The 23328-nt window shown below is 40.1% G+C and overlaps 2 protein-coding genes and 1 long non-coding RNA gene across 7 annotated transcripts in view; 1 reads left to right on the top strand and 2 right to left on the bottom strand.

The window, feature by feature from the left end:
- Positions 1-435, top strand: part of LOC132958667 (coxsackievirus and adenovirus receptor homolog) — a 5321-nt gene extending 4886 nt beyond the window's left edge. For all 3 annotated transcript variants that reach the window (XM_061031640.1, XM_061031642.1, XM_061031641.1), the window contains exon 7: positions 1-435. This exon is cut by the window's left edge. In XM_061031640.1, coding sequence (XP_060887623.1) covers positions 1-30 — 30 coding nt within the window. In that variant the 3' untranslated portion in view covers positions 31-435.
- A 2855-nt stretch (positions 436-3290) lies between these two features.
- On the bottom strand, positions 3291-23326 carry LOC132958666 (uncharacterized). 3 transcript variants are annotated; one of them, XM_061031637.1, is made up of 11 exons: positions 23062-23326; positions 22206-22265; positions 21385-21441; positions 11836-11901; positions 10421-10533; positions 9823-10021; positions 8484-8563; positions 7655-7745; positions 7458-7565; positions 5772-5942; positions 3291-4889 (listed from the first exon to the last, which is right to left on the bottom strand). In XM_061031637.1, the coding sequence occupies exons 1-11, from the start codon at positions 23090-23092 to the stop codon at positions 4753-4755; spliced, it is 1113 nt and encodes a 370-aa protein (XP_060887620.1). In that variant the 5' UTR covers positions 23093-23326; the 3' UTR covers positions 3291-4752. The 3 variants fall into 3 exon arrangements, with proteins under 3 accessions (XP_060887620.1, XP_060887622.1, XP_060887621.1); XM_061031639.1 differs by lacking the exon at positions 23062-23326 and having other exon boundaries at positions 22115-22367; XM_061031638.1 differs by lacking the exons at positions 21385-21441; positions 22206-22265; positions 23062-23326 and adding an exon at positions 15643-15913.
- On the bottom strand, positions 18767-19462 carry LOC132958669 (uncharacterized). Its single transcript, XR_009666809.1, has 2 exons — positions 19285-19462; positions 18767-19189 (listed from the first exon to the last, which is right to left on the bottom strand). It is a non-coding gene; the product is annotated as an uncharacterized LOC132958669 (long non-coding RNA).
- Positions 23327-23328: the final 2 nt, after the last annotated feature.

Here is a 23328-nt window from a genome sequence, read left to right on the forward strand (position 1 = left end):
AACATCTATGCCTGTTGGCGCCCCATCTGACAGATCTGACCTCCACACTCTGTCTTTTCTGTTTGTAAGTGTTTCCACCAGCTTTAAGCCACTCTTAATACCAGCCAAAGACAGTCTTTTCTTGTCGTCTTTAAAAGTCTGCTGGTTCTCCTTCAGTTGGGCTCTTTACCACAACGCTCCGTTCTGTCGCCACATCGTGAAACGATTCGTCTGATATCAACCTTTAAGAACAACTTGGTTTATTCACGACATCGAGGAAAAGAACTACACTACCCATAATCACAGAGTGTCACGGCTACGGCTCTGATTGGTGGAGCTCGCCGTTACCATGGCAATATTTCCCGCTTCTCGGTGCCGAATGCGAACGGATAGATTCGCTAGCTAGCTACTTAGCTAACATAAATTACTGCTAACCTTGTTATTCCGCAGTGAATGTAGTTTACAGAATTAAAACACAAACTACAAGATAACAACGACTAAAGTTACCTTAAAGATGAAGTGGTATCATTCGCAATGGATTGTGGGATGTGTAGTTCCTTTGACTCCAGAAGAAAATGGTGTACAAAGTCTTTTTCTCAGCTTTTTAACGCCATCTTGGCGCCGATATCAAATGTTTTATGGTCACGAGTATTGGGGTAGCTTGTTGTCATGGTTACAGGCTTCAATACAAAAAATTAGTGAAATGTCAATGGAGGATTTGAACGGGGAAATTTACGTTCCTGAACCAGAGCCGCCAGAATAAAATGGGCGGTCACTTTTGAGCTCTGTCAGAGATTTGGGGGGGGGGGTTACTCGTACGAAACCTGCTGAGCCTCTGAACAAGCTGAAGGAGGCGCCGTCCCGTCAGTGTGAACACAGAGCTGAGAAGAACAAACCCAGTAGGAGTTTGACTTCACTTTCTTTTTAGGGTATATTTGATATTTTTCTATTGTAATAATCAGAGTTTCACATAGTATGTCTTTAAATACTACTGATCGCCATGGCAACACTGTGAACACTCCCTGGGGTTGCTTTATTGCTTTACGGCATCACTGAACTTTATCTCCTCTGAAATCTGCACTTTGTCTTCTCTGTACATCAAGTACCCCAAATGACTGTTTTTTCTTTCACGTTCTGCGCTGTAACAGTTACACTTCGAGCCACTTTAGAACAAATTAATGTGATTTTAAAATGTTTTATTCAGAATATTTTCAGCCCCCACAGTGAGCCTGGTCCTGACTCCCAATTTCCACATACTCGAAGAATATATTGACCCACACAGGACACGTTTACTCGTGCAGCTCATGTAGTGGAAAAATACTATCTGTCTGTCGTCTTCGTTTGACCTTAAAAGATTAGGATGTTCGTGCGTCATTTAGCAATTAGAAACTGTTTCTCTGTATGGCCTGGGTCTGTATCTCCAACAGGAACACTCCTCAGGATCTGGGTGCAGCATGACCTTAGATCAGTGCCCTCCTGACAAAGGAGTTTCTGTTGGTGTTCCTCCGTACCAGGTGCCTTATAGAAGCTTGCATAGATACATTACCAGGCAAACTAGCAGAAGGCGTAGTCACTAGGGCAAGCTGAAACCAATGACGATGTATCACTCATGTATATACAAAATACCTACACCCTGTGAAAGTATAAATATGCTCTGCAACCTGGACTGCCCCGGGACTCTTTGATGCACTTGTGACTGATGTTACTTTTGTAGCTGATTACCCCTTTTGCAAAAGAACTTTTTATTATATGCGATAAAATACACAAAGACAAAAGACTTTGACTTGAGATCTTTTATTACCAACAGAAAAATCCACAACACTCACGTCACCTGTTCATCTGTGAATAAGAGCTGTTTACAGGTCCTGGACTTTGTTTTGTCGCAGCCCACAGAGGGTCTTAGCTTAGCATCTGTGTGCCTTAATGTTTTTCAAACTGGAGATTTTAATGAAATTGTACAGAAAGAGAAACAATTCTATAAATGGATACAACATGGGGCCCTATGGGGGGGTTGACTCACTTTGTCAGCGAGCCTCTAGTGGCCAATCAAGGCACTGCACTCTTTAGCACTTCTCCATCTGTATTATTTATCCATTTATTCATATTTTGTTGTGTTTTTTTTTTTTCTTTTACGTGTTGAAGGCGAGTTCATCTGGACATTTCAGAAGTTAAAGGTTAATATGAAGCCCTAAAATGAAGAAAGTCAGACTCATTAAATGCCATGAGATTTATTTAACCCTTTGTTTAGCATTAATATATTTTATCTCTTATTTATAGTTTAAGGCAATATTTTATCTTGTGAAACATTTCATGTTGAGAATTACCAGATCCGTCCTGTAGCTTTCTGTTGGATTAATACATTAAATATTATTCTTATATCTGTCTCATCATCATGTAACCTTATTTTATAATAATAAAAAAATAACATTTGAGCCGAACATGTCTTCATTCTCCCACAACACGAACTCTGAATCGTCCAACAAAGGCAGGTTTGTTATCACGCTGTAGAAAACATTTTAAACCAAAGATCAAAGTGAGAGAGTTTTATCCAATCAGAAGAGAGATGGAGAGCAGGAGGTTTTGTTTCTGAGATCATTCAAAAAGTAAACAAATATAAAGATGCTAGTTTAACCCAAGCGGCAACCTCCGGTGATGAAAATGAAGCGGATGCTGAAGTGTTAAAATCCTGCAGTTCCTGGAGTGTCCACTAGAGGCTGGCTGCAGAAGCACAGGAAGTCACATACACACCCATTCTAAAAAGCCTGTTTTTACAGCAGAGATTAACATGTTTACAGCCTGGTTCAAAAAAACAAATAGGTGTGATTAGCTCATGTCTCGATGGACACACACTGTACGGGGGGTGAATGTTTTGATGACTCATCAGTTTTGATTTGATGAAGGATAAGAGTTATTCACAATAAGGCGTGTAGCTGACCTGATTGACAGGTGGGCGCGGTGTAACGGTTTGTCAGGAGGTTTAAAACCCGCCTCAGCTCCAGCTCTCAGCCTGTCGTTAGGTTGACTGAAAGTTAGACTGAGACAGCATTTCCAGCATGGAGACCGCCATCCATGGGACTCCAGCGCCTCCTCAGTGTTTACTTTTATACTAATAGACGACCACAAGAGTTGATCACAGTGAATCGAGACTTCACAAACATTTGACGACACAATCGCAGCGTGAAGTTTGACACTGACCAGCTGCTATCAGGTTACCTTTAAATCCTGTGTGACTAGAGGAGCTGTTTCCTTATTTGACTTGAAAGTGAAAGTCTAAAAGTACTTCATTCTGACTTTCATATCAAAAACAAAGATTTGTCATGTGTAATCTCTTTTATTGGTCTGTGTTAATCAAAGCATTACATGATGAAGTAACACTACGTTAATAATGTATAAAAACTGCATTTTCATTCGTTTGTTTACTTCTTTTTTTTTACAAGACAGAAGGCCTAGATTATTTACAAAACATTTATTTACTGCAAATTAAAAACACACTGATCGTATAAAGCAACCACATTCTGATATTTTACATGGAGACATTCGTAACCTCACCAACATGTGGATTCTACAAATATCGTTCATGATGCAGAGAACGTATTTTCAGTATGTGTGCCTCTCTGGTGTCACGCTGACTCAAAACAAAACGCAGAAAACCAAAAATATGTCATTAAAGGTCCAATCTGTCAGATATCTACAGAATGAAATGATAAAGTGACCTTACTATATGATCAGACATTAAGAAAACATGCTATGTTAGATTCTGCTCCTGAATGCTCTGGATTTGTTTGGACCAGAGAAGGTAGGCGGTTTTAAGGCGACCCCCCACACGGCCGTTTTGGACGCCCCTCGTCAACAATCCAACGGATGAAGAGAGCGAGAAACTGGTTCATATATAACTGATTCTACCCAACCTACTGTAGATAAAACTAGCGCTCTAGTTTTGAAATAAAAAATGTTTTTTGTAAATAGGCAGTGGATTTATTCGCTTACTATAAACATATTGTGTGTAGGGCTAGCTTCTTGCTTTAGCAGCATAAGGCTTAAGCAATTTAGGCTTCAGAAGATGTATATTAGCTTGTTTAAAACACATTTTTTGTTTGAGAAAGAGTGATGACTACCGCTAGCTGCTAGCTTTAGCAGCGTAGCGCTGAAGCTTAAGTTAAAAGAAAATTGTCGTTGGGCTTGCTAGTTTGTACGACAAAATTAGGAGAGTAACTGTGGCTCTCTAGTTGTGCATTAAGAGATTACTTGGTGAAGGACACACCAGATAATTACATTTCAGGGGGCAGGTTCTCATTAGCTTGCTAGCAACATATCTTTTGTTTGAGAGAGAGTTTCCTGATTAAAATGGATTAAAGCTAGCTGATTGTGCGCTTGAACATAACTTTGTACAGGAAACACCAGAGATTGACACTACAGGAGGTGGGTTCTTATTAGCTTGCTAGCAACATATTGTTTATGTTTGAAATAATTCTTGACAATAGCAGGCCCAGCTCATTCTTTCAAAACAGAAGAATTTGATAAATGCTATTTTATCCCACAAAACATTTTGTACTGCATGGCCTGCTGTAACGGAGGATTCAGGCTAACTTTTTGATGGAGTGTTTTTGTAGAGCTTAGGATAAGATGGCTGCAGCGAGACACCCTTCATCTGGAGAAAGAATACCCTGTCAGACTGTTTAACGTGATCGGATAGAATACACAATAATTCTTTAGATTTTCTTCATGATGCAGTCGCTGCGTCCTCGAACACCGGTCGAGTCTTCAGTGAAGGTGCTAGGACGAAGATGAGGAGAAGGAGAAAGGAGAGAAGGAGAGCGGCGAAGAAGACCCCTCTGGAAGAGTGAGGAGCTGGTCGCTCAACGCCGGCTCCTCCAGGTTTATTTCAACAAACGGGTCTCTGGAGCAAACAGCTAAAGGAGACACAGGGTAACAGGTATTACCATGACATGTTTCATTTATAATAATTATACATTTATATAGTACAGCTTTTTTCAAAATATTCAGACTTAAAACTGGTACGAACAGCAACAAAAGCAAATTGGTAATAAAGCATGAATCATATCGGCCTTTGTTCCTTTTAATACTTTCTTACAGCGGGTCTCAGCTGTTATTTTTCAACCAATTAGATTTATTTAAAGTGAGATATCTCCCGACTGAAATGATAACGGTATCTTACTATCTGATCATTAAGGAAACATGTTGAAGTGCTGGCTTCTCTGACAACAATGCAGCAGCCAGTATGTCCTCCTTCTAACTTTAGATTCTGCTCCTGAATGCTCTGGATTTGTTTGGACCAGAGAACGTAGGCTAACCCCCACACGGCCGTTTTGGACGCCCCTCGGTTTGCCAGATATGAGAGCAGTTATCAGGTCAACAGATGTTGCAGCGATGGAAGCGGTCAAGAGAACTGGTTCAGATATGTGGCCCACCAATTGAAACACTGCATTCATCAGTGTGTTTGTATTTATTTATATTGCTGTGTATTGATGAACTACATTTTTTAACCACTAGATGGCAGTATATACCACCTCTGTGAGGTCACTTTAGTCAGGGGATGTTAGTCAGGTGTTTATGGTCAATGGAGAATAGGGAGTGTTAAAAGAATAGTTTGTAGGAGTCCATTTCTTTCTCCACCAACGATGCTTTGAAGATTATTCATTTTGAAAATGGGTGTAGTGTCAGAAGAGCACACCACTAGTAGTTCAGTTTTTAAAAAGTGTAAGACTTAATCAGTGGAGTTCCCCTTCGAGTTATGTGCTACATTTTGTGTTTGTTGTTTCCATCTTTCTTACACGGGTTGTTGTTGTTGTTCTCGTTCTGCTGCTCCTCTCCCATGATGGCGTCGAAGAACAGATTGGTGCTGTTGGTCGATCGGTTGTCGGCTTGATCATCGCCCAGTGGACTACTGGTGTTACTGGTTGGCGAAGTCTCGATGCCATTTTCATCGGGCTTTTCCTCCGGAGCTGGTGAGAAGGATGGTGGTCGACCACAGGAGAAGAAATGTAAGATAAGGTGTGATGTTGTCATCCTATATTTATGCAATCCTAAAAAATTTTAAAACCTCTTATTCATTGTTGCAAAATGTGAATCCTGTCTTCTTAAAATGGTATGCACCCTCTTTTAATGACATAAAAGTTTGTGGCGAGCCCATTGGACTTAACTGTTAGGCCAGTGACCTCGGGTTGGGCAGTACTATGCCGGGACCTGCACAGAGTCAGGATGCTAAAAAGAAAGGAGGTGTTTGACCCCTAAAGTAACTTGTTAGCAAACGTTTTTTCAGAAAAGCCAATCAGAGCCAGGCAGAGGAGGCTATTGTTAGCCAAGAGGCTAGCGATAAAGCTACTGATCCAACACGTGTCATGATAGTATTTAATGACATCTGTGGAGGCACATTACTTTAATCTTTCAGGGGCCCAGACGTTTCTCTGTCCCTGTGAGGTAAAAACCTTCAAATGTGGTCTTAGCATTGTCTGATGTAGCTAATATCTTTGATTTCATTTTAAATCCTCGGGGTTAGCATTTTGGTCCTTGCCATCTTAGATTAGACCACCAAGAAGGGACCTTGTTGAACCAGATCTGGAACACATGTTTGATACCAAAGAGGTCTAAAGTGACTCAAATAAGCTCAGGTGATGGCAAACTTCTAAACTTCTGTGGTTATTTTGATACGACTAATTTATCTCCGGGACTCATCTAGACGTTAATGATTTAAAGTTCTGCCACTCTTTGATTTATTTAAAGGGCCCATATTATCCTTTTTCTGGTTTTATATGCTCTTTAGTGTGTTTTCCAAGTGTCCTGTGCATGTTTAGGCACATCTATGTGCAAAAATTCAAAGTCCACGGAAACGCGGCTTCTCCTACATCCTCCTGTTAGCTGTAGCATTAGCTGCATGTAACGCTCGGTTCTAGCCCCCCTCGATAAAAATGTGTCAGTGTGACGTCTTGTCAGTGTGAGATCACTGATCTAAGTCCATTGGCTGGTTGTGGCAAGCCCTGCAGCTCATGTTCCACGCCCGTTAACTTCTGTGGCACGCACACGATATGCCGTAGCCTGCAGTAGCACAGTAGTGCTAAGGTGCTAATGGTTTTTGCTCCCCTCGGACGGAGCCAAAGTGGCTGAGCGACTGACCAATTACGGCAGAGCCGACAGGCCGACCAATCAGATCAGACTTGGCACACGTGGGGACTCTGAACGTGGGCACTTCAGAGCCACAGAGAGAGAGTCAGAAGCGAGCCGGTGCATGGAGCGGCAGGACATGAAAACAGACACTTTTTTTTTAACTTTAGCTATCGTGAACATACTTTAGTAGGTACATAGATTAAATATATGAACCCCAAAAAGGGCAGAATATGACCTCTTTAAGAGCTCAACTTGTCTTCATCTGAATGTTTTGCTGGTTTATGTTGGCGTTTGTATTTCTGTTAACTTTATATTGTTGAATATTTGGCACAAAAAATGTGCTTGCTACGTCATACCGGTCTCTCCTTTGGAAATCTTATCCTCCAGCTGAAGAGTTGTGCCATTGACGACTGGAGCAGATGAAAGGTCATCGCTGATGACTTCATCTTTAGGGTCTGATAGATCTGTTGTATAACACAGGAATCAAAGTGCATTTCAGGAAATGCTGGTATATTATTGTTTTAGTGATTGATTAAAACGTGACCGCACGTACCCAGGTCGTCCAGGTAGACCTGTCCGAAGGTGCCGGTGGGTTCATTGTGGCGGTTGGGTGGAACATGACGCTGGAGGTCGAATGAGTATGACTGTACAAATAAACAAACAAACAAGCATATCATAAGTGCGTTAACTTGAACATTTGAAATATGTTTAATTAAAGGAGCAGTATGTAACTCTGACACCTAGTGGTTAAAATGGGTACTGCAGTCTAAATTCTAAACATCATAGAGAGCTGTCTCCCCCCCTCCTCTCTAGAGTTGATGCTCACACAGGTCACCATGTGGTGGACTCTGAAGCTTCAGTGTTTATCCAGCTCTGCATGGGTCTGTAAACCTTTCTGTGTTCTAACCTCTCTCCATTTTTCAAAAAACATCTCCAATATTGATCCTAGTTTGAGCACGTTTCTGCTCGTGGAGCTTATTAGAAACATGCAGAGGCTTTTTAGGTCGAGTACAATCACTTCTATCTGAACCACTTCTCTTGACCGCTTCCATCGCTGCAACACCTGTTGACCTGATAACTGCTCTCATATCTGGCAAACCGAGGGGCGTCCAAAACAGCCATGTGGGGGGGGGGGGTCGCCTTAAAAGCGCCTACCTTCTCTGGTCCAAACAAATCCAGAGCATTCAGGAGCAGAATCTAAAGTTAGAAGGAGGACATACTGGCTGCTGCATTGTTGTCAGAGAAGCCAGCACTTCAACATGTTTCCTTAATGATCAGATAGTAAGATACCTTTATCATTTCACTCTCTACACAGCTCACTGATTGCTCCTTTAAGAAAACTGACAAGGAGACTGTTCTCCCAATGGGCGTAATATCCTTACCCTTGAGACTCTCCGGAGTAAGTAGAGGATGATGCACAGAACGATGATCACCAGGATGATCAAACACAGGATCACATAAACTGTAGAGAGAAACGAAGGGATTGTTTGACAGCAGTCAGTCAATTTAGTTGCCGCATTTGTTCCATCAAATCATCTAACAAATTATCGATGAAGTTACACTATGTAAACCATTACTTTGTTAAAAAGAATATTCTGTATAAACAAATCAACAAATTGCATCTACAAAATTATAGATGTAGATCATTACCCCAGGACGAACTCCCCTCCCCATCAGTTGTTGGGAAACGGACAGCAGGTTACTTGTTACGCTGATGATACTATCTTGTTTGCCATTGGCTCTATTTCAACCTCCCTTTAGAACAGGCTGTGTCTGTGTCTGTAGCTTTAAATGCAAATGAGCTGTGTCTGACCACGCTCCTCTCTGGATGGTTGTGGCTTGAGCTTTCTCACATCATGCCCTTGGTGGCCTCAGAGGGCAGAACAAATACCTAGCTGTGGGAGGGGTTACTGCCCTTTGTGATTTGGAGGGAAAATCTCCAAACGGCTTGTTTGAGGACACATTTTCTGAAAAGTGGAGCAGGCAGAAGATGGAGAGGATGGACTTTTCTTATGACCTGGGTGTTTGCAGACACACTAGGGACACATAATAGTGTTAGAAAACCTTGGTATGGTGTATTTTGCACAATATGTGACAGCTAAGGGAGCTGTGACTTTTTTGGTATCCTGATAGCTGTTTTTGCACAAACAAAATTTCATTAAATTTTAAAGGGTGAGCTGCATGTGTGAACACAAACAGCTGATTTTTTTCCCCACCAGACTTTACCCAGACTCTTTCCTGCCAGCCCCCTAGTGAATTTCCCCTCCCCAATCCCTCCCCCTCGCCTGCCAGAGAAAAAACTTCCTGCATCGAGGAACAAGTGTGAACAAGCAACTCAGGAAACTTTCAGGGGCAGTGCTCATGTGTGAACACTGCAAATGACAGTCGAAAACCTAAAGAGATTAACTTCACAAATAACAAGATGAACTTGACAAAAATATCTTGTTTAGAAGATGTAACGGTACATGTCAGGATTTTTTAATTTATCAGTATTTGTGCCTGGTAGCACTTCATATGAAACATAGTGAAACACTTGCGTGTCACACAGACATAAAGTGTCTGTTGGGTGTCTTTCAGTGTGTATGTGTATGTGTGTCTGTGGCAGCCCACCAGCAGTTACAGAGAATATGAGCATGTGATGGTTGTGGTTTGACAAACAGGAAGACAAACAGAAGCACACAACTTCCTACCATGCCTTCTACATCCGCACATGTGCAGTACCTGGGTTTGGTGAGGAACTGGCTTCTGTAGTAGAAGCCGTAGTTATCACCCCAGGATGAACATCACCATTTTCCTTTCTCCAGATCGTTGTACTGACGGGGGCTGTAGTCTGTGAGCCTTCACTGCCGGGGTCTTCCTTTGTTGAATTTGTGTCATTACGGTCAGCACCAGAGCCATATGAGATCTCTTTGCCATTATCCTGTCAAAGACATCACATGGAGATCAGAGTGAAATCAAATGCTTCATATCATCCATTTCATCTTTACATTTTTCCAAATTTTGTCTTTATTTAGAAGCTTGGCTAGCTGTTTCCAGTCTTCACCTTACATTTCAGACTGTAAGAAAGAAAAAAAATATCCAGCTAATTTGTTGAACCATCCCATTTATAGGAGATAAAAGCTTGAAATGGTAATGTTAATAATAAGACAACATGTTACATGTCATTTTATTCATAATCCAACCATTTAAAAGCTATAGCTAACATTAGCACAATGCTAATAGTTCATAAAGTTGGAGTCATACATCAAAGGAGGAGTTAAATGGTCACATAGTACAGGTAGGACTCTAGAACATATAGTCCAGGTGTTGCAGTACATACCAGTAGTTGATCTGTCTCATTTACTGATGTGTTACTAAGAAAAGGCGAGGACGGCGTCTGGCGGGAAGCTTCATTTGTAGAGTCATCACCGATCATCATCTGGGTCGTCGTCGCTGAGTCACACATGGAGAAACAAGATCTGTTTTTGAGACCACCACTCTGCACATGACTCAAATACAGGACAGGGGCAGGATGTGGGCACTGTCGCCATGGTTACACACTAACACAGAAGTGATGCACGGCAGTCATTAAGGTGTTGTTCAGCAAAGCATAAATAAATATGTATTTGCATCCAAAACCAACAAACTTTAGACGACACAATTCAACTACAAGGCGGTGAAACATTTAATCAACATTTCACTCACAAGGCCACAGTCAAAGCCACACCAGGCCTTGTGGCTTTATTTTACAGTTGGAGGTTGCTATAGCAACGCAAAATATTTTCTGCTATGTGGTAATAGTAGTGTTGTAGTACTCAAAATTGGTCTTGGTTTCGAGACCTTTTTTGAAGATCGTGTCTGACTTGAAAGCATTTTTTACTCGGTCTTGTCTCGGTCTCAGACTAAGTGAACTCCTGATTTCGGTCTCGATCCCTAAATGTCTCGGCCTTGACTCGGCCTCGATCCCTAAATGTATCGATCTTGACTCGGTCTCCATCCCTAAATGTATCGATCTTGACTCGGTCTCCATCCCTAAATGTCTCAGTCTTGATCCCTAAATGTCTTGGTCTTGACTCGGCCTCGATCCCTAAATGTCTCGGTCTTGATCCCTAAATGTCTTGGTCTTGACTCAGCCTCGATCCCTAAATGTCTTGGTCTTGATCCCTAAATGTCTCAGTCTTGACTCGGCCTCGATCCCTAAATGTCTTGGTCTTGATCCCTAAATGTTTCGGTCTTGACTCGGCCTCGATCCCTAAATGTCTCGGTCTTGACTCGGTCTCCATCCCTAAATGTCTTGGTCTTGACTCGGTCTGGATCCCTAAATGTCTCGGTCTTGACTCGGCCTCGATCCCTAAATGTCTCGGTCTTGACTCGGCCTCGATCCCTAAATGTCTCGGTCTTGACTCGGTCTCCATCCCTAAATGTCTCGGTTTTGACTCGGCCTCGATCCCTAAATGTCTTGGTCTTGACTCGGTCTGGATCCCTAAATGTCTCGGTCTTGACTCGGTCTCCATCCCTAAATGTCTTGGTCTTGACTCGGTCTGGATCCCTAAATGTCTCGGTCTTGACTCGGTCTCCATCCCTAAATGTCTCAGTCTTGACTCGGTCTTGATCCCTAAATGTCTCGGTCTTGACTCGGCCTCGATCCCTAAATGTCTTGGTCTTGGAACACTCTGGTCTCGGGTATGTCTTGGTCTCAGTTAGTGTTTCTTGACTACAACACCAGTGAATTCTGTAAAACGATTGTCACCTTACCTTCTTCGACATGTAGAGTTACATTATTATCACTTTGCCCTCTGGTGAGACTTGAAATGACCAGAACTGAGAGAGAGAGAGAGAGAGAGAGAGCGAGAGAGAGCGAGAGAGAGAGAGAGAGAGAGAGGCTAAACGTTAGACAGTATATTTTATATCATGTGTGTATGTGTGGCTGCTCATTGTCAGAAACTCTGTTAGCTGTGCTGCTGTCTGTCATTGCCAGGACACTTTTGAAAAAGAGGTTTTTAATCCCAATGAGGATTTCCTGGTTAAATAAAGGTTACACCAGAGACCCCCCCCCCCCTACTCTCCATCTTCAAAAAATCCCTAAAAACTCACCTCTCCAACATCCCCTACAACAAACTCCATAGACTATTTCTTCATTGTTTTGTTGTTAGAAAAAGCACTCTTAAAGTCTAATCCAGTATTATTATTGTTATAAAATGGACTCATGCATCAGTCTAGGGGTGTGAAAGCTGCAACAGGTTTGCAAATGTGTGAAGAAGCCCACCATGTGTGTGAGAATGTGAGCTGAGACACGATACAAAGAGAGAACAGAAAACGAAACACAAATCAGACAACTGTACGATCAGCTGGATGTTTAACATGAAGTTTAACTTCACAGTCACCAGTGTTGTCGTGCTGTAAAGCATCTTTACATCAGTTAGCTCGTTCACTCAACTTACCTAGGACTAACTTCTTTAGATATTTACAAGTTTGAAACTTTTCCGCTGCTATTTCTCCGACTACCATGACGGACACTTTACAAACAAATCCTCTCCTTAAAGGTGTCACCTCAAGGCTGTAAAATACTGTCTCTGTGTGGGCAGGTCAACCTCCAGGCTTCTGAAGGACACGGGGGTTCATGGGCAAGTCATCAACGCTCTCTCCAGTGGCTCAAGAGGAGGGATACTACCTCAGCCTCAAATCAGCAGCCGTATGTCATGGTACCAGAATTTAACCTTCGATATGATTCCAGGACAAATCAGACAATATCAATAACTGTTTTGGTACCATGGCAACAAAAACACAAGTCCCACGCCCTCTTAATTACACACTGCAGGCAAACACCTGCACGCTGTCTAAACTGCACAAAATTGTTGGCAACATTTCTGAAAAGTTGTTCTTTTACGCACCTGTCCAAGGCCGCACATTAGGGGGGGATAAAGGGGGAAAGCTTTCTGGGGCCCAGTCACATGGGGAGGGCCCATGGAGGTTAGCAAAACAGGGTCCATCCTGATTTAAAGCACATTTTATTTTAACACCTAAATACGCCTTAGAGCAACAAAAACACACTTTTTTGTTTATTGTCGCTTCAGTAAAATATCCCCTCTTTCAAATGTAAACCTCATCTTCCCAAAATGATATGAGTCTTTTTTTTGTGTAATGTTTCCGATGTCAGCTGGCCCAGAGGGCGCTAATGTTAGCCGGGAGGCTAGCGCTAACACCACTGACCGAATGTGCATACTTTGATTTAAATCATATCCTGTTAGGGCTCGTTCACTGGACCTTTTTAAGCTGTGTGTAAGGACACACTCTCTGGCTGTGTCCGAAATCACTCCCTATCCACTATATAGTGAACACGCCATTTTGTAGTGCTGTCCGAATTCTGAGTGAGCATGGTCATACCCTATATAGTCCACTTAATGTATCCCACAATGCATTTTGAAAAGTAGTAGACCATTAGCGATGGTCACTATGCGAGCAATATATACCATCATGCATTGCGGTTCAAAAGATTTTTACGAGCGGAGAGTGGCGTTTGACTCGGCTGCTCTCAAACGGACGAGAGGAGAGACCAGTATGAACACAGAAACTCAATAAAGTTCATATTCAGAGCGTTTTACTGAAATCTATGATCAGTTTTAATAAAGACTTTAGTGATGTTAGTTTGTCCTAATGATGATGACAGACGAGAAACCAGAGTCTGTGAGCATAAATAATTTAGTTTTGGTCCGAAAATATGTCTCATTATGTAAAATTCAATATTTTAGTATTTATTATTTGTAAATGTTTCATGAAAATACACTCAGTATAATATGAGTTATCACGGAAATTCATGCTGTTATTTACCGTTGTTATTGATCCTCGGCCGGTGAGTGAGCGAGTAGTGTCCGAAATGTTTTTTAATTTTGCCGAGTGAGTGCACGATATAGTCCACTGCATTAAACTCACTATATAGTGAATATGGAGTAGGAATTGAGTGAGTGATTTCGGACACAGCCTCTGGCTTCTCACTGGGGTTGGTGACTGAATCACCTAAGTGCAGAGTCAGGTGTGTTTGTGGCTGATTGGCCTTGATCAAAGCCAGATGTGGGAAGCTTCTATATACTCTGTGCTGACTCATTATCTCACCTTCAGAGGTAGTGAGAGGTTCTCCCTGTGTTGTCTCACAAACAAATAACTTTCTGTGTATTTGTGTCTATTGCGAAAATAACTTGGGGTGCTGGGTAGTTGATATGCCCCAACCTTGTGAGTTTTAAGGCCTCCCTGGCCTCCCTTAGAAGGGTGTTTTGGCTCTATACTATTTCATTGTTCCCTACCCCCCCTCCAATCCATCGCTTGCGATTTTTGTGGTTATCCTTCTCGGATAACTTTAAGACACCCCTGGGTCCGCACCTGTGTCCCACTTTCCCGTTTTCCTGACACTGTGGTACTTTTCGATATCATCAATCATTAAAAGAACAGAGATTTCATCGTTCTAAAACATGTTGTATCCAAATAATTTGAAGTACTTTTAGACAATGTAAACACCCCAATCATTCATGTTTTGTTGTACATCTGTTATATGTATATATATATATATATGATTATACATGAATGACTAAAATCCTCACAACCTACTGACTGTCTTTCTTCTGTGGTTTAACAAATAAGATAAATATACTTTATGTCACCCCCAGAGGTCCATATCATCATTGAAAAAGCAGAAGAAATATATCAACAAAGGGATGAAATCACTACAGTTCACAATGTGTGTCTAATTAAAAAACAGCGAGTTTCCACAAACAAGAAGACGACCATGTGTCACTCAGTGTGTGAGACATTATGATGAAACATTTTCTGAATCAATTCATCAAAACGTAAAAAGACTTTTAGAAACCGTGGTAGATTAAATGATTGCTTAATGCCCCCAAAATGCATCAAATCCAAATGAAGACTTGTTTGTACTTTCATGCGGACTAGGGGAACAATCGACGATATCTGCATTGTTTCGAGGTTTCAAAATGTGAGAAAATCTAAATTTAAAAATTATTATAAACTTATCTACATTTATTTTCTGGATTTGTGGATTTTCTTGTTCTTTTTCTTTGTGTGTTTTGTTTCCAGTGACTCCGCCTTGAATCAGGATTCCTTTTTCAATCAATACTTTGGATTTTTGGACACCAGAAGTGAGTCCTTAAACGAGCCCTTAAATCATTCATTCATAGTAGTCAGGTGTAAAGTAAACACTTAATCAAGGCCTTAAAGGTAAGGCTGAATCCACAGACAACTGTGGAAGCATTTAAAGGAGAGATTTATCCCAAGTATCTCTTGAATTTATGTGATCGGGAGTGAAGCGCACGAGGTTTCTGCAGCATGCGCCTCAACTGATGCAAAAAAAAAAAATCTGAACTTGAACCTCGAAGGTTTGAATTCGGTGTTTGAGTTAGCGCGGGAGTCCTGATCTACTTAGAAAAGTCCTGTTTGGCCTATTTCCTTGTCAAGAAATCACGCTTTTAAGAGCATTTGTTATCACTCTGGAAATACGCTAAACTGAGTATAAGTACATTTGTAATGCTGAAAGAAAGTTTAAGGTGAACTCACCGAGGAAGCAGAGATGACTCCAACACTTAATCATGGTGACGATTTGTCTTTTTCTCTCTCACTCTCCAAAAATGAGCTCTTACAAATAAAGGCCGATCATCCACAAGGCTACGGAGTTCCTTTTACTTTCTTTATTTTGTTCCTTTTTCTAAGACCCTCTTCCTCTCCCTCAACTCTCACTTCTTCTCTCTGAGTTTTCTGCTTTGTGCTCTCTCTCTCGCTCTTTGTCTCAGTATCTCTCATCCTTTCCTCCGCCTCTCTTTCTTGTCTCATTATTCTTTAGCTTTCTCTCTTTCAGCGTGTCTTTTCTCCTTCCTGTTACTCACATTTTGACTCTGTCTTCTTGGTTCATTCGTTCTCTTCCAAATTCCTTTTTTTCTTTAGTTCAGTGCACAATAACTTTTTGTTTAGTTCCAAATCACCTCAGTTTTTTAAATGAGTCTTAAATTGGTATTCAACGACAAATCCTGATCTAGATTATTTATGGAGTTGCTAAGGTTTTCTCTAGTAGAGTTATGTTTCCTGTTTAGTTTTATTGAGTGTTATAAGAAGGTATAACTGGGTATCATCTGCATATCAATCAATATTTATAGGTTTTTTTTAATCGCTTTTGGTAAGTAAAACGCTAAATTCACTTCAGTGTCTTGGTATAAAATGTACTAAATAATTTAGATATAGACATCCCATTTTAAGACACTAAAATAAAAAAGTGCTAACCCCATTGGCAGATATTTTTTTACCTATAATAAGCAATTATTACTTGTTGTGTGTTATCAGAAATAAGATGTTTATCTTGACTTATCAGGTGAATGTTGTTAAATAAGTGCGCTGTGCTATTTCTGACTTGCTTAGATTTGAGTATTTTCAGTATGTTGGAGCTTCCTAGAAGACTACAAACAGTTGCAACTATTATTGCAAATCACTTGCTCCTGTATTTTAATTGAAAACAAAGGCCTTAAAACATCACAATTCATGTTTTGTAAAAAGTAACAAAAAGCCTGAAATCCTAGAGGGACGGATTGGGTAAAGAAACGGTGGTCCAAACATTGAACCGTGCGGAACTCCTTTAATAACTTAAAGCATGCATTTAAGATTCATGTTTCGAACAGTATGTGGTTGTAAGTTTGTGGACATAGAACATTATAAACCCTACCCCCACCTCTATTTCTCAACATCTCAACACACCCTTGATCTCTGTCTCTCACTCCCCTCCCCCCCTTTTTTTCCTCTCTCTCTTCACTAAACTGCTCATATATGTCGCTCTACCCTCTTAATCTCTCTCTATCATTATTCAGGAAGTGAGTCATTGACCACAGAGCTAGCTCTAGTTCGACACAGGATGCTAGCTCAGTTTTGAGTTCTAACTACAGTAACACATGCAAGTAGGAACAGCTCAGTACGTTTTCTCACATTGAAAGAAAAACTCAGACAATCTTTAGATGCATCAGAGATAGGGTTGCCACCTTCCAAGCAGAAAAATAAAGGACACCCCGCAGCGGGGTGCAACTCAGTAGGGGCCTGACCACCACTCGCCCAACGGTGGGGCACCAGTTGTGGTGTATCAGGATTTAAAACGTGGTTTTAATGAAGTAATAAGACTCATACTTAAAGTTTTAAGTGCTTTATTAACACTTTTTTTTCTGAAATAATTTACAAAAACACAAAACTTCAGTATAAAGGCAGATACAGTAATGTATGCACAATGAAATGAACCTAACAGGACTTCAGCAGATGATTACTACTAGCTATTTAATTTACAACTTAACTTAAACTTCAAATGAAGTTATTAACTTAACATTAATTCATTAACAGAGTATTATTGAAGTGCTTTTGACACTGCTGTAACATAGAGGGGAGGATGACAGGTTTTTTATTAAATAAACAGTACGAATTTAATAGTATTTTTATTAATTTATTCTGTCCTTCTTTCTGTCGTTTTAGTTGTTTTCTCATGATGAATGATACTATTAATATGGTTTTGAACTATTTTCTTATTGTATTAATGAAGTGTCTACTGTCGATATATTGATGTTGTATTGATGATATCTCGCCCAGGCCAAACTGTGAATACAGATTTGGCTAAAATAAATGTCATCTTTTTGTTTTATGTACTGAAAAATGTTCACACTATCCAAACTATACTGGAATAACCTATCTATAAACATGGGAGAAAATATATTAAGTAGGCCTACAATAGTTTCCTTTACATTATATTCATTTTCACTGACACTGTCAAGCCAGTCATTACTTTCTACTCTCTTCTGTATTTCTGTATCCGTTTACGTTTCTATGGTTCACGGTGCGGGAATCAGAGACAGCTGCAGACATGTTTCCTTCTGACTCCTATGACTTTCTCTCAACCAATCACTGACGAGCTCTCATTGCTCATGCCTTAAAAGAACCAAACAAACCAACGGACGCTCCGAGGAGGCGGGAACTAGCCGACTGAATGATGCTGAGTTCAAGGCATCTTGGAAATACGGGACAAAACCGCGTCCCGTACTGATTGAAAACGGGACGCAATATCAAAGTGTAAAATACGGGACGATTCCGTATTTTACGGGACGGGTGGCAAACCTAATCAGAGAGTCTCAACATTTAAATTTTAATGAAGGAACCACAGATATATTTAACAAGTAAAAAGTTTGAAAACACAGCTTTTGGTGCTAATTGCTTTTCTTCTTTTTGGTTGCATTTTTTGTCTTACTTTGGATTTCAAGCCAAACAAAGAGGGTGTGAAGAGGTCAAAAAGCTCCAGCACAACACTTGTAGTATGAAGATCAACTTCATTAGCTTTATTCAAACCTACGTATTTCGGCTTGTGGCCTTCATCGGGGTCCCTGATGAAGGCAACAAACTGAGACGCATCAGACTTTTTACATGTTAACACATACATACACAGTTGCTCTCCCACTATGTTGACCAGCAGAGATGCCCCACCGTTGTATGAATATTAAAATTCTTATTTTGTAATTCAAACTTTTTAATCTGCAAAGACACAAAATTAACTGCAGAGTGATGGTCAAAGAAACCTTTTGAATATAAACAAGATGTTGATGATCAATTGTCTCCTTAACGCCAAATCACTTTAAATGTGTTACCGAATCTTAACTGAAGAAAAACATTACAGTTGAAGTAAACTTCTATTTATTGAACATTTTTTAAAGACATTTCCAAATAAACAACAAGTTGTTCCAAGTCTTCTGAGAGAGATCTTCAAATTGTTGATACATCACAGTTTAGAGATAACAGATGACATCATCTGCATAGAGGCGTAACAAGACGATTCTCTCATTTTAAAAATAAATTTTATGATTTTAAATCATGCTTACTATATTTATGTAACCATCTGAAAGATAAGAATGTATCCAAAAAAAACAACAAAAAGGAAATTTAAAAAAAATCAGTAAAAGGAAAGCTTTTTAAAACGCTAACATGACCAAAAGTACGAGCGCATTGAGCACATGGAGCACATGGAGCGGGCAGAGGTTGGCGGTGGAGGAGGGGATCATGGTGCTAGTAGCATTTAAGGTCATTTCTGTAGGATCTAAAGGAAAAGAGGGACAACAGGTCAACAACATCATATAATACATTAAAAACAATTTACCTTGTTAAGTTAATGTCTAATTAGGAGTTAACTACTCTGTCAATGGGTCATTTTCTGGATCACCTACATCAGACTTGCTTTCGCAATCAAGCTGTCTCCACCTTCACTAAATAAAAACACAAAGGATTAACATTTTTGTGCTCGATTTATGTTTTGTTTTTCTCGCTGTCAAACTCCAGAAGAGGCTGAGGTCATCTGTAGAGTTTGTGTAATCCTTACCCTTCAAGAGGTCTTGATCCTTGTCCAGTCCCTCTGAGGATAAAATGACTGCAGCTCCTTAGTAAAAAGGGACGGAGAGTACAATTTAGAATAAAAAACAAATGCAACATCAAACTGCCCAAAAATGTAAACCATGGATAAGGCCTGAGTGTTGTCCCCCATTGGTTTCTGAAGGGCTGTTTTAGAAGCCTATCCGTGGCAGTTGCCATATTGGAAATGCTGATTATGTCAAACTTTCAGTCAACCTAACAACAGACCTGACCTGGAGCTTAAGCCCCCTACAATAAAGCCACTTGGTGTTATATCTTGTCACTCCCCTGTTTATGCATGATTCACATCCTTCTTAAAATCAAAATGTATAGAGTTTAGCCAACAGTTACAAAGAGGGCAAGTTGGTCACAAAATGAAGAAGTGGGTGTACTGCTGAAGAAGTGGTTTTGCTGCATAACATCACTAAGGTGAGAAAAACAGAATGACACTGCTGAAAGTGTGGGAAAGTGGGTACAGTGCAAAAGCCCCAGTTTCTTTGCATTCCCACCTTTACAGTGCGTTAAAGTTCTAAGCCAGAGTGTATCAGCTCACCCTAACCCTACGACCCCCAAAATCAAGGCACCAAAAAATAACAACACAGAGAGAAAAAGATCGGTCCATAGAGGAAAAATAATATCAACATACCAGATTCCCTTTTTAAGATTTTACCGTCTAACCCACATTTACACGACTAGAAGTCCACAACATTGTCTATGAAATATCTTATCAAACATCGCTTAATGAACTCCAGATTGTGGGCTGGAGCCGATTCCAGCTGTCATTGGGCAAGAGGCGGGGTACACCCTGGACTTTGGACGCCAGTCAATCACAGGGCTGACATATAGAGAAAGACAACCAGCCACACTCACATTCACACCTACGGGCAATTTAGAGTCAGCAGGTAACCTAACGAGCATGTTTTTGGACTGTGGGAGGAAGACAGAGTACACGTAGAGAACCCACACATGCACGGGGAGAACATGCAGACTCCACATAGAGAGGCTCCTGTCAGACGAGGATTCAAACCAGGAAACTTCTCGCTGTGAGAAAACAACGCTAACCACCTAAAACCCTCTTAGCAAATGTGATAAACAAATCTTTTTAAAAAAAACGTTTACTCACCAACAGCCAGCATCAGGAGGTAAATCTTCATGATCACCTTCCGTCTTCTTCTTCAAATGTTCGATGAAAAGCTGACAGTCACTGAAGCCTGCCGATGTATCTCTGACGTCTGTCAGATCTCGTCTGTGTCTTATATAGCCGACCGAATGTTACAGAGAGAGGAACTAGCACTTCATTCATCAGCACTTCACGTTTCAGCAGATGTTTTGTTTTTACTTTTCAACCCTAAAGACTATTGTTATTTTGGGCGTTTCCTGTGTTAAAGCAGCTGTTTGATAGTAAAGAGAGAGAAACCTTTTTATATCCTGTCTATTGCTTCATGGCTGATTCTCCCCAATGAAATGTTGTTGTCTCCATACAATGATAGTAATGTTGATCTAAAGGAAGAGATGTCAGCCATTGAATGTCAACAACATCACATAAAACATTAAAACAATTTATTTTCATAGTCTAAGTCAAAACAAGTGGTTATAAAATGATGTAGGGACGAGTTGGTGAACAATCAAAGCTGGTAAAAAACTAACAATTCAACACGCTTTGCAGAGATCAGGAGCATTAAAGCAACAATATGGACATCGTGGTTTATCCCCTGTATTAAAGAAGACTTTGAACTAATAATTAAGAGAATGAACTCTTTCGGAAAATGTTTATCAACGGAATCAATCTACTATGAAGGAGACAAACTGTAGAAGTGAGCAGACGTTTGGATGTTTTTGTTTCCAATAAGGAATTTTTACTTTCAAACAATGGAACGATTGAGTTACCTGGAGTGGTTGATTCATTTTGGAAATCCCATTCAAAGCTCTCTGCATCTGATAGATCTAGATAAAGAAAGAGGAATTAAATAAAATATTTTTTAATTGCAATAACAAATTGAACAACATCGTTGGTTCTTTGTGCCTGTTCTCCCTTTAAACAAAAGACTGCTTATGACAAAATGATCTCATGATGAATGTTTTTTCAATTCTAAGCAAGCTTTTTCCTTTTAGAGCTTCTATTGAAAAGCTTTTTACTCCTAGAAATAAAAGCAAACATGATTTAAAAATATATATGTAAATGGTCTTCATTTTCAGTATTCTACTTAACAAAAACTTTGTAATATTCATACCTAGAATAAATGGTTATCAGTGAGCAGCAGAGCCATAAATGGTCCAATATATCAAAGCAGATTTATCCTAGCTTGCATTTTCTACTGCAAGCTAACTTTCTCTGACATTTAAAAGACAAGAAATTGTTCAAGTCGTCAGAGAGAGATCTTCAAGTTGTCACTACTTTACAGTTTTTATCACAGAGATAACAGATAACATCATCTGCATAGAGGCGCAACAAGACAATTCTCTCTGCATGCATGTCAGAGCTGCTGTGATATCACCATAATCTAATAATTAGGCAATATCAGAGAGGGGGAGTGCTGTTGTACTAAATATTAGCATGGCTGTTTGCCAAAGATATTTTGTCACATGTAGCCACACTTTTAATCATACTTTTCCTTACTGGATAGTTTGCCTTTATTTGTGTTTTGTTCTTCTCGCTGTCAAACCCCAGAGGAGACTGAGGTCATCTGTAGAGTTTGGGTAATCCTTACCATAATCCTCATTATCATAGTGTTCTTCATCCCTTAACTGTCCCTCCGATGATGAAATGACTGCAGCTCCTTGGTAAAACGGGACAGGAAGTAAAATTAAGAATTAAAGAAATGCAACATCAAACTGCACAAAAATGAATTGTAACTTTTTTCCTCGAGACTGGGGTTCCCCCGCTGTCCCTGGAGGTGCCTAAGGCATACAGTGCACAGCAACACACATTAACTATCCAAACACTGATAACAAAACTTTTTGAGTATTTTTACACTTTAATTTCATGTAATGATTTGGTTTTATTTGAAACTGAACTACTTTTATGTATATATTTTTGGGGTTTATAATATTTTAAATTGTAACTGTGACTCCCACTCTGGGAACCACTGGTACTCTAAGCATTGCCTCACATTCACTGCGATGGATTACCTAACAGATGATTTTTTTAAAATGTTGTGCTTAAGAATTAGAAGTTATTCATCCACAAAGGTTATGTTTTTTTATATATATATATATTCTGATTGTGTTTTGTTCTTTAAAATAAGAACACAAAGAGAAAAAGGCCATAGAGGAACAGAAACTACTGAAAGTGTGATTGGAAAAAGTACCAACATACCAGATTCACTTTTTAAGATTTTAACTTCTAACCCACATTTACAAGACTAGAAGTCCACATTGATTGGGAGGAAACTGGAGTATCTGGAGAGAACCAACACATGCAAACTCTACATACAGAGGCTCCTGTCAGACGGGGGTTCAAACCAGAGACCTCCTCTCTGTGAGGCAACAGCGCTAACCACTATACCACAGTGAAGCATTCTTAGCAAACGTGATGAACTAAACTTATTTTTATATTTGACTCACCAACAGCCAGCATCAGTAGGTAAATCTTCATGATCACCTTCCGCCGTCGCCGTCGTCGTCTTTTTCTTCAAATGGTCGATGAAAAGCTGAGACACTCACTGTAGCCTGCCGATGTATCTCTGACATCTGTCAGATCTCGTCTGTGTCTTATATAGCCGACCAAAAGTTACAGAGAGAGGAACTAGCACTTCATTCATCAGCACTTCACGTTTCAGCAGATGTTTTGTTTTTACTTTTCAACCCTAAAGACTATTTTTATTTTGGGCG

Source organism: Labrus mixtus, chromosome 23 (genome assembly GCF_963584025.1).
Source record: "Labrus mixtus chromosome 23, fLabMix1.1, whole genome shotgun sequence".
Lineage (NCBI taxonomy): Eukaryota > Metazoa > Chordata > Actinopteri > Labriformes > Labridae > Labrus > Labrus mixtus.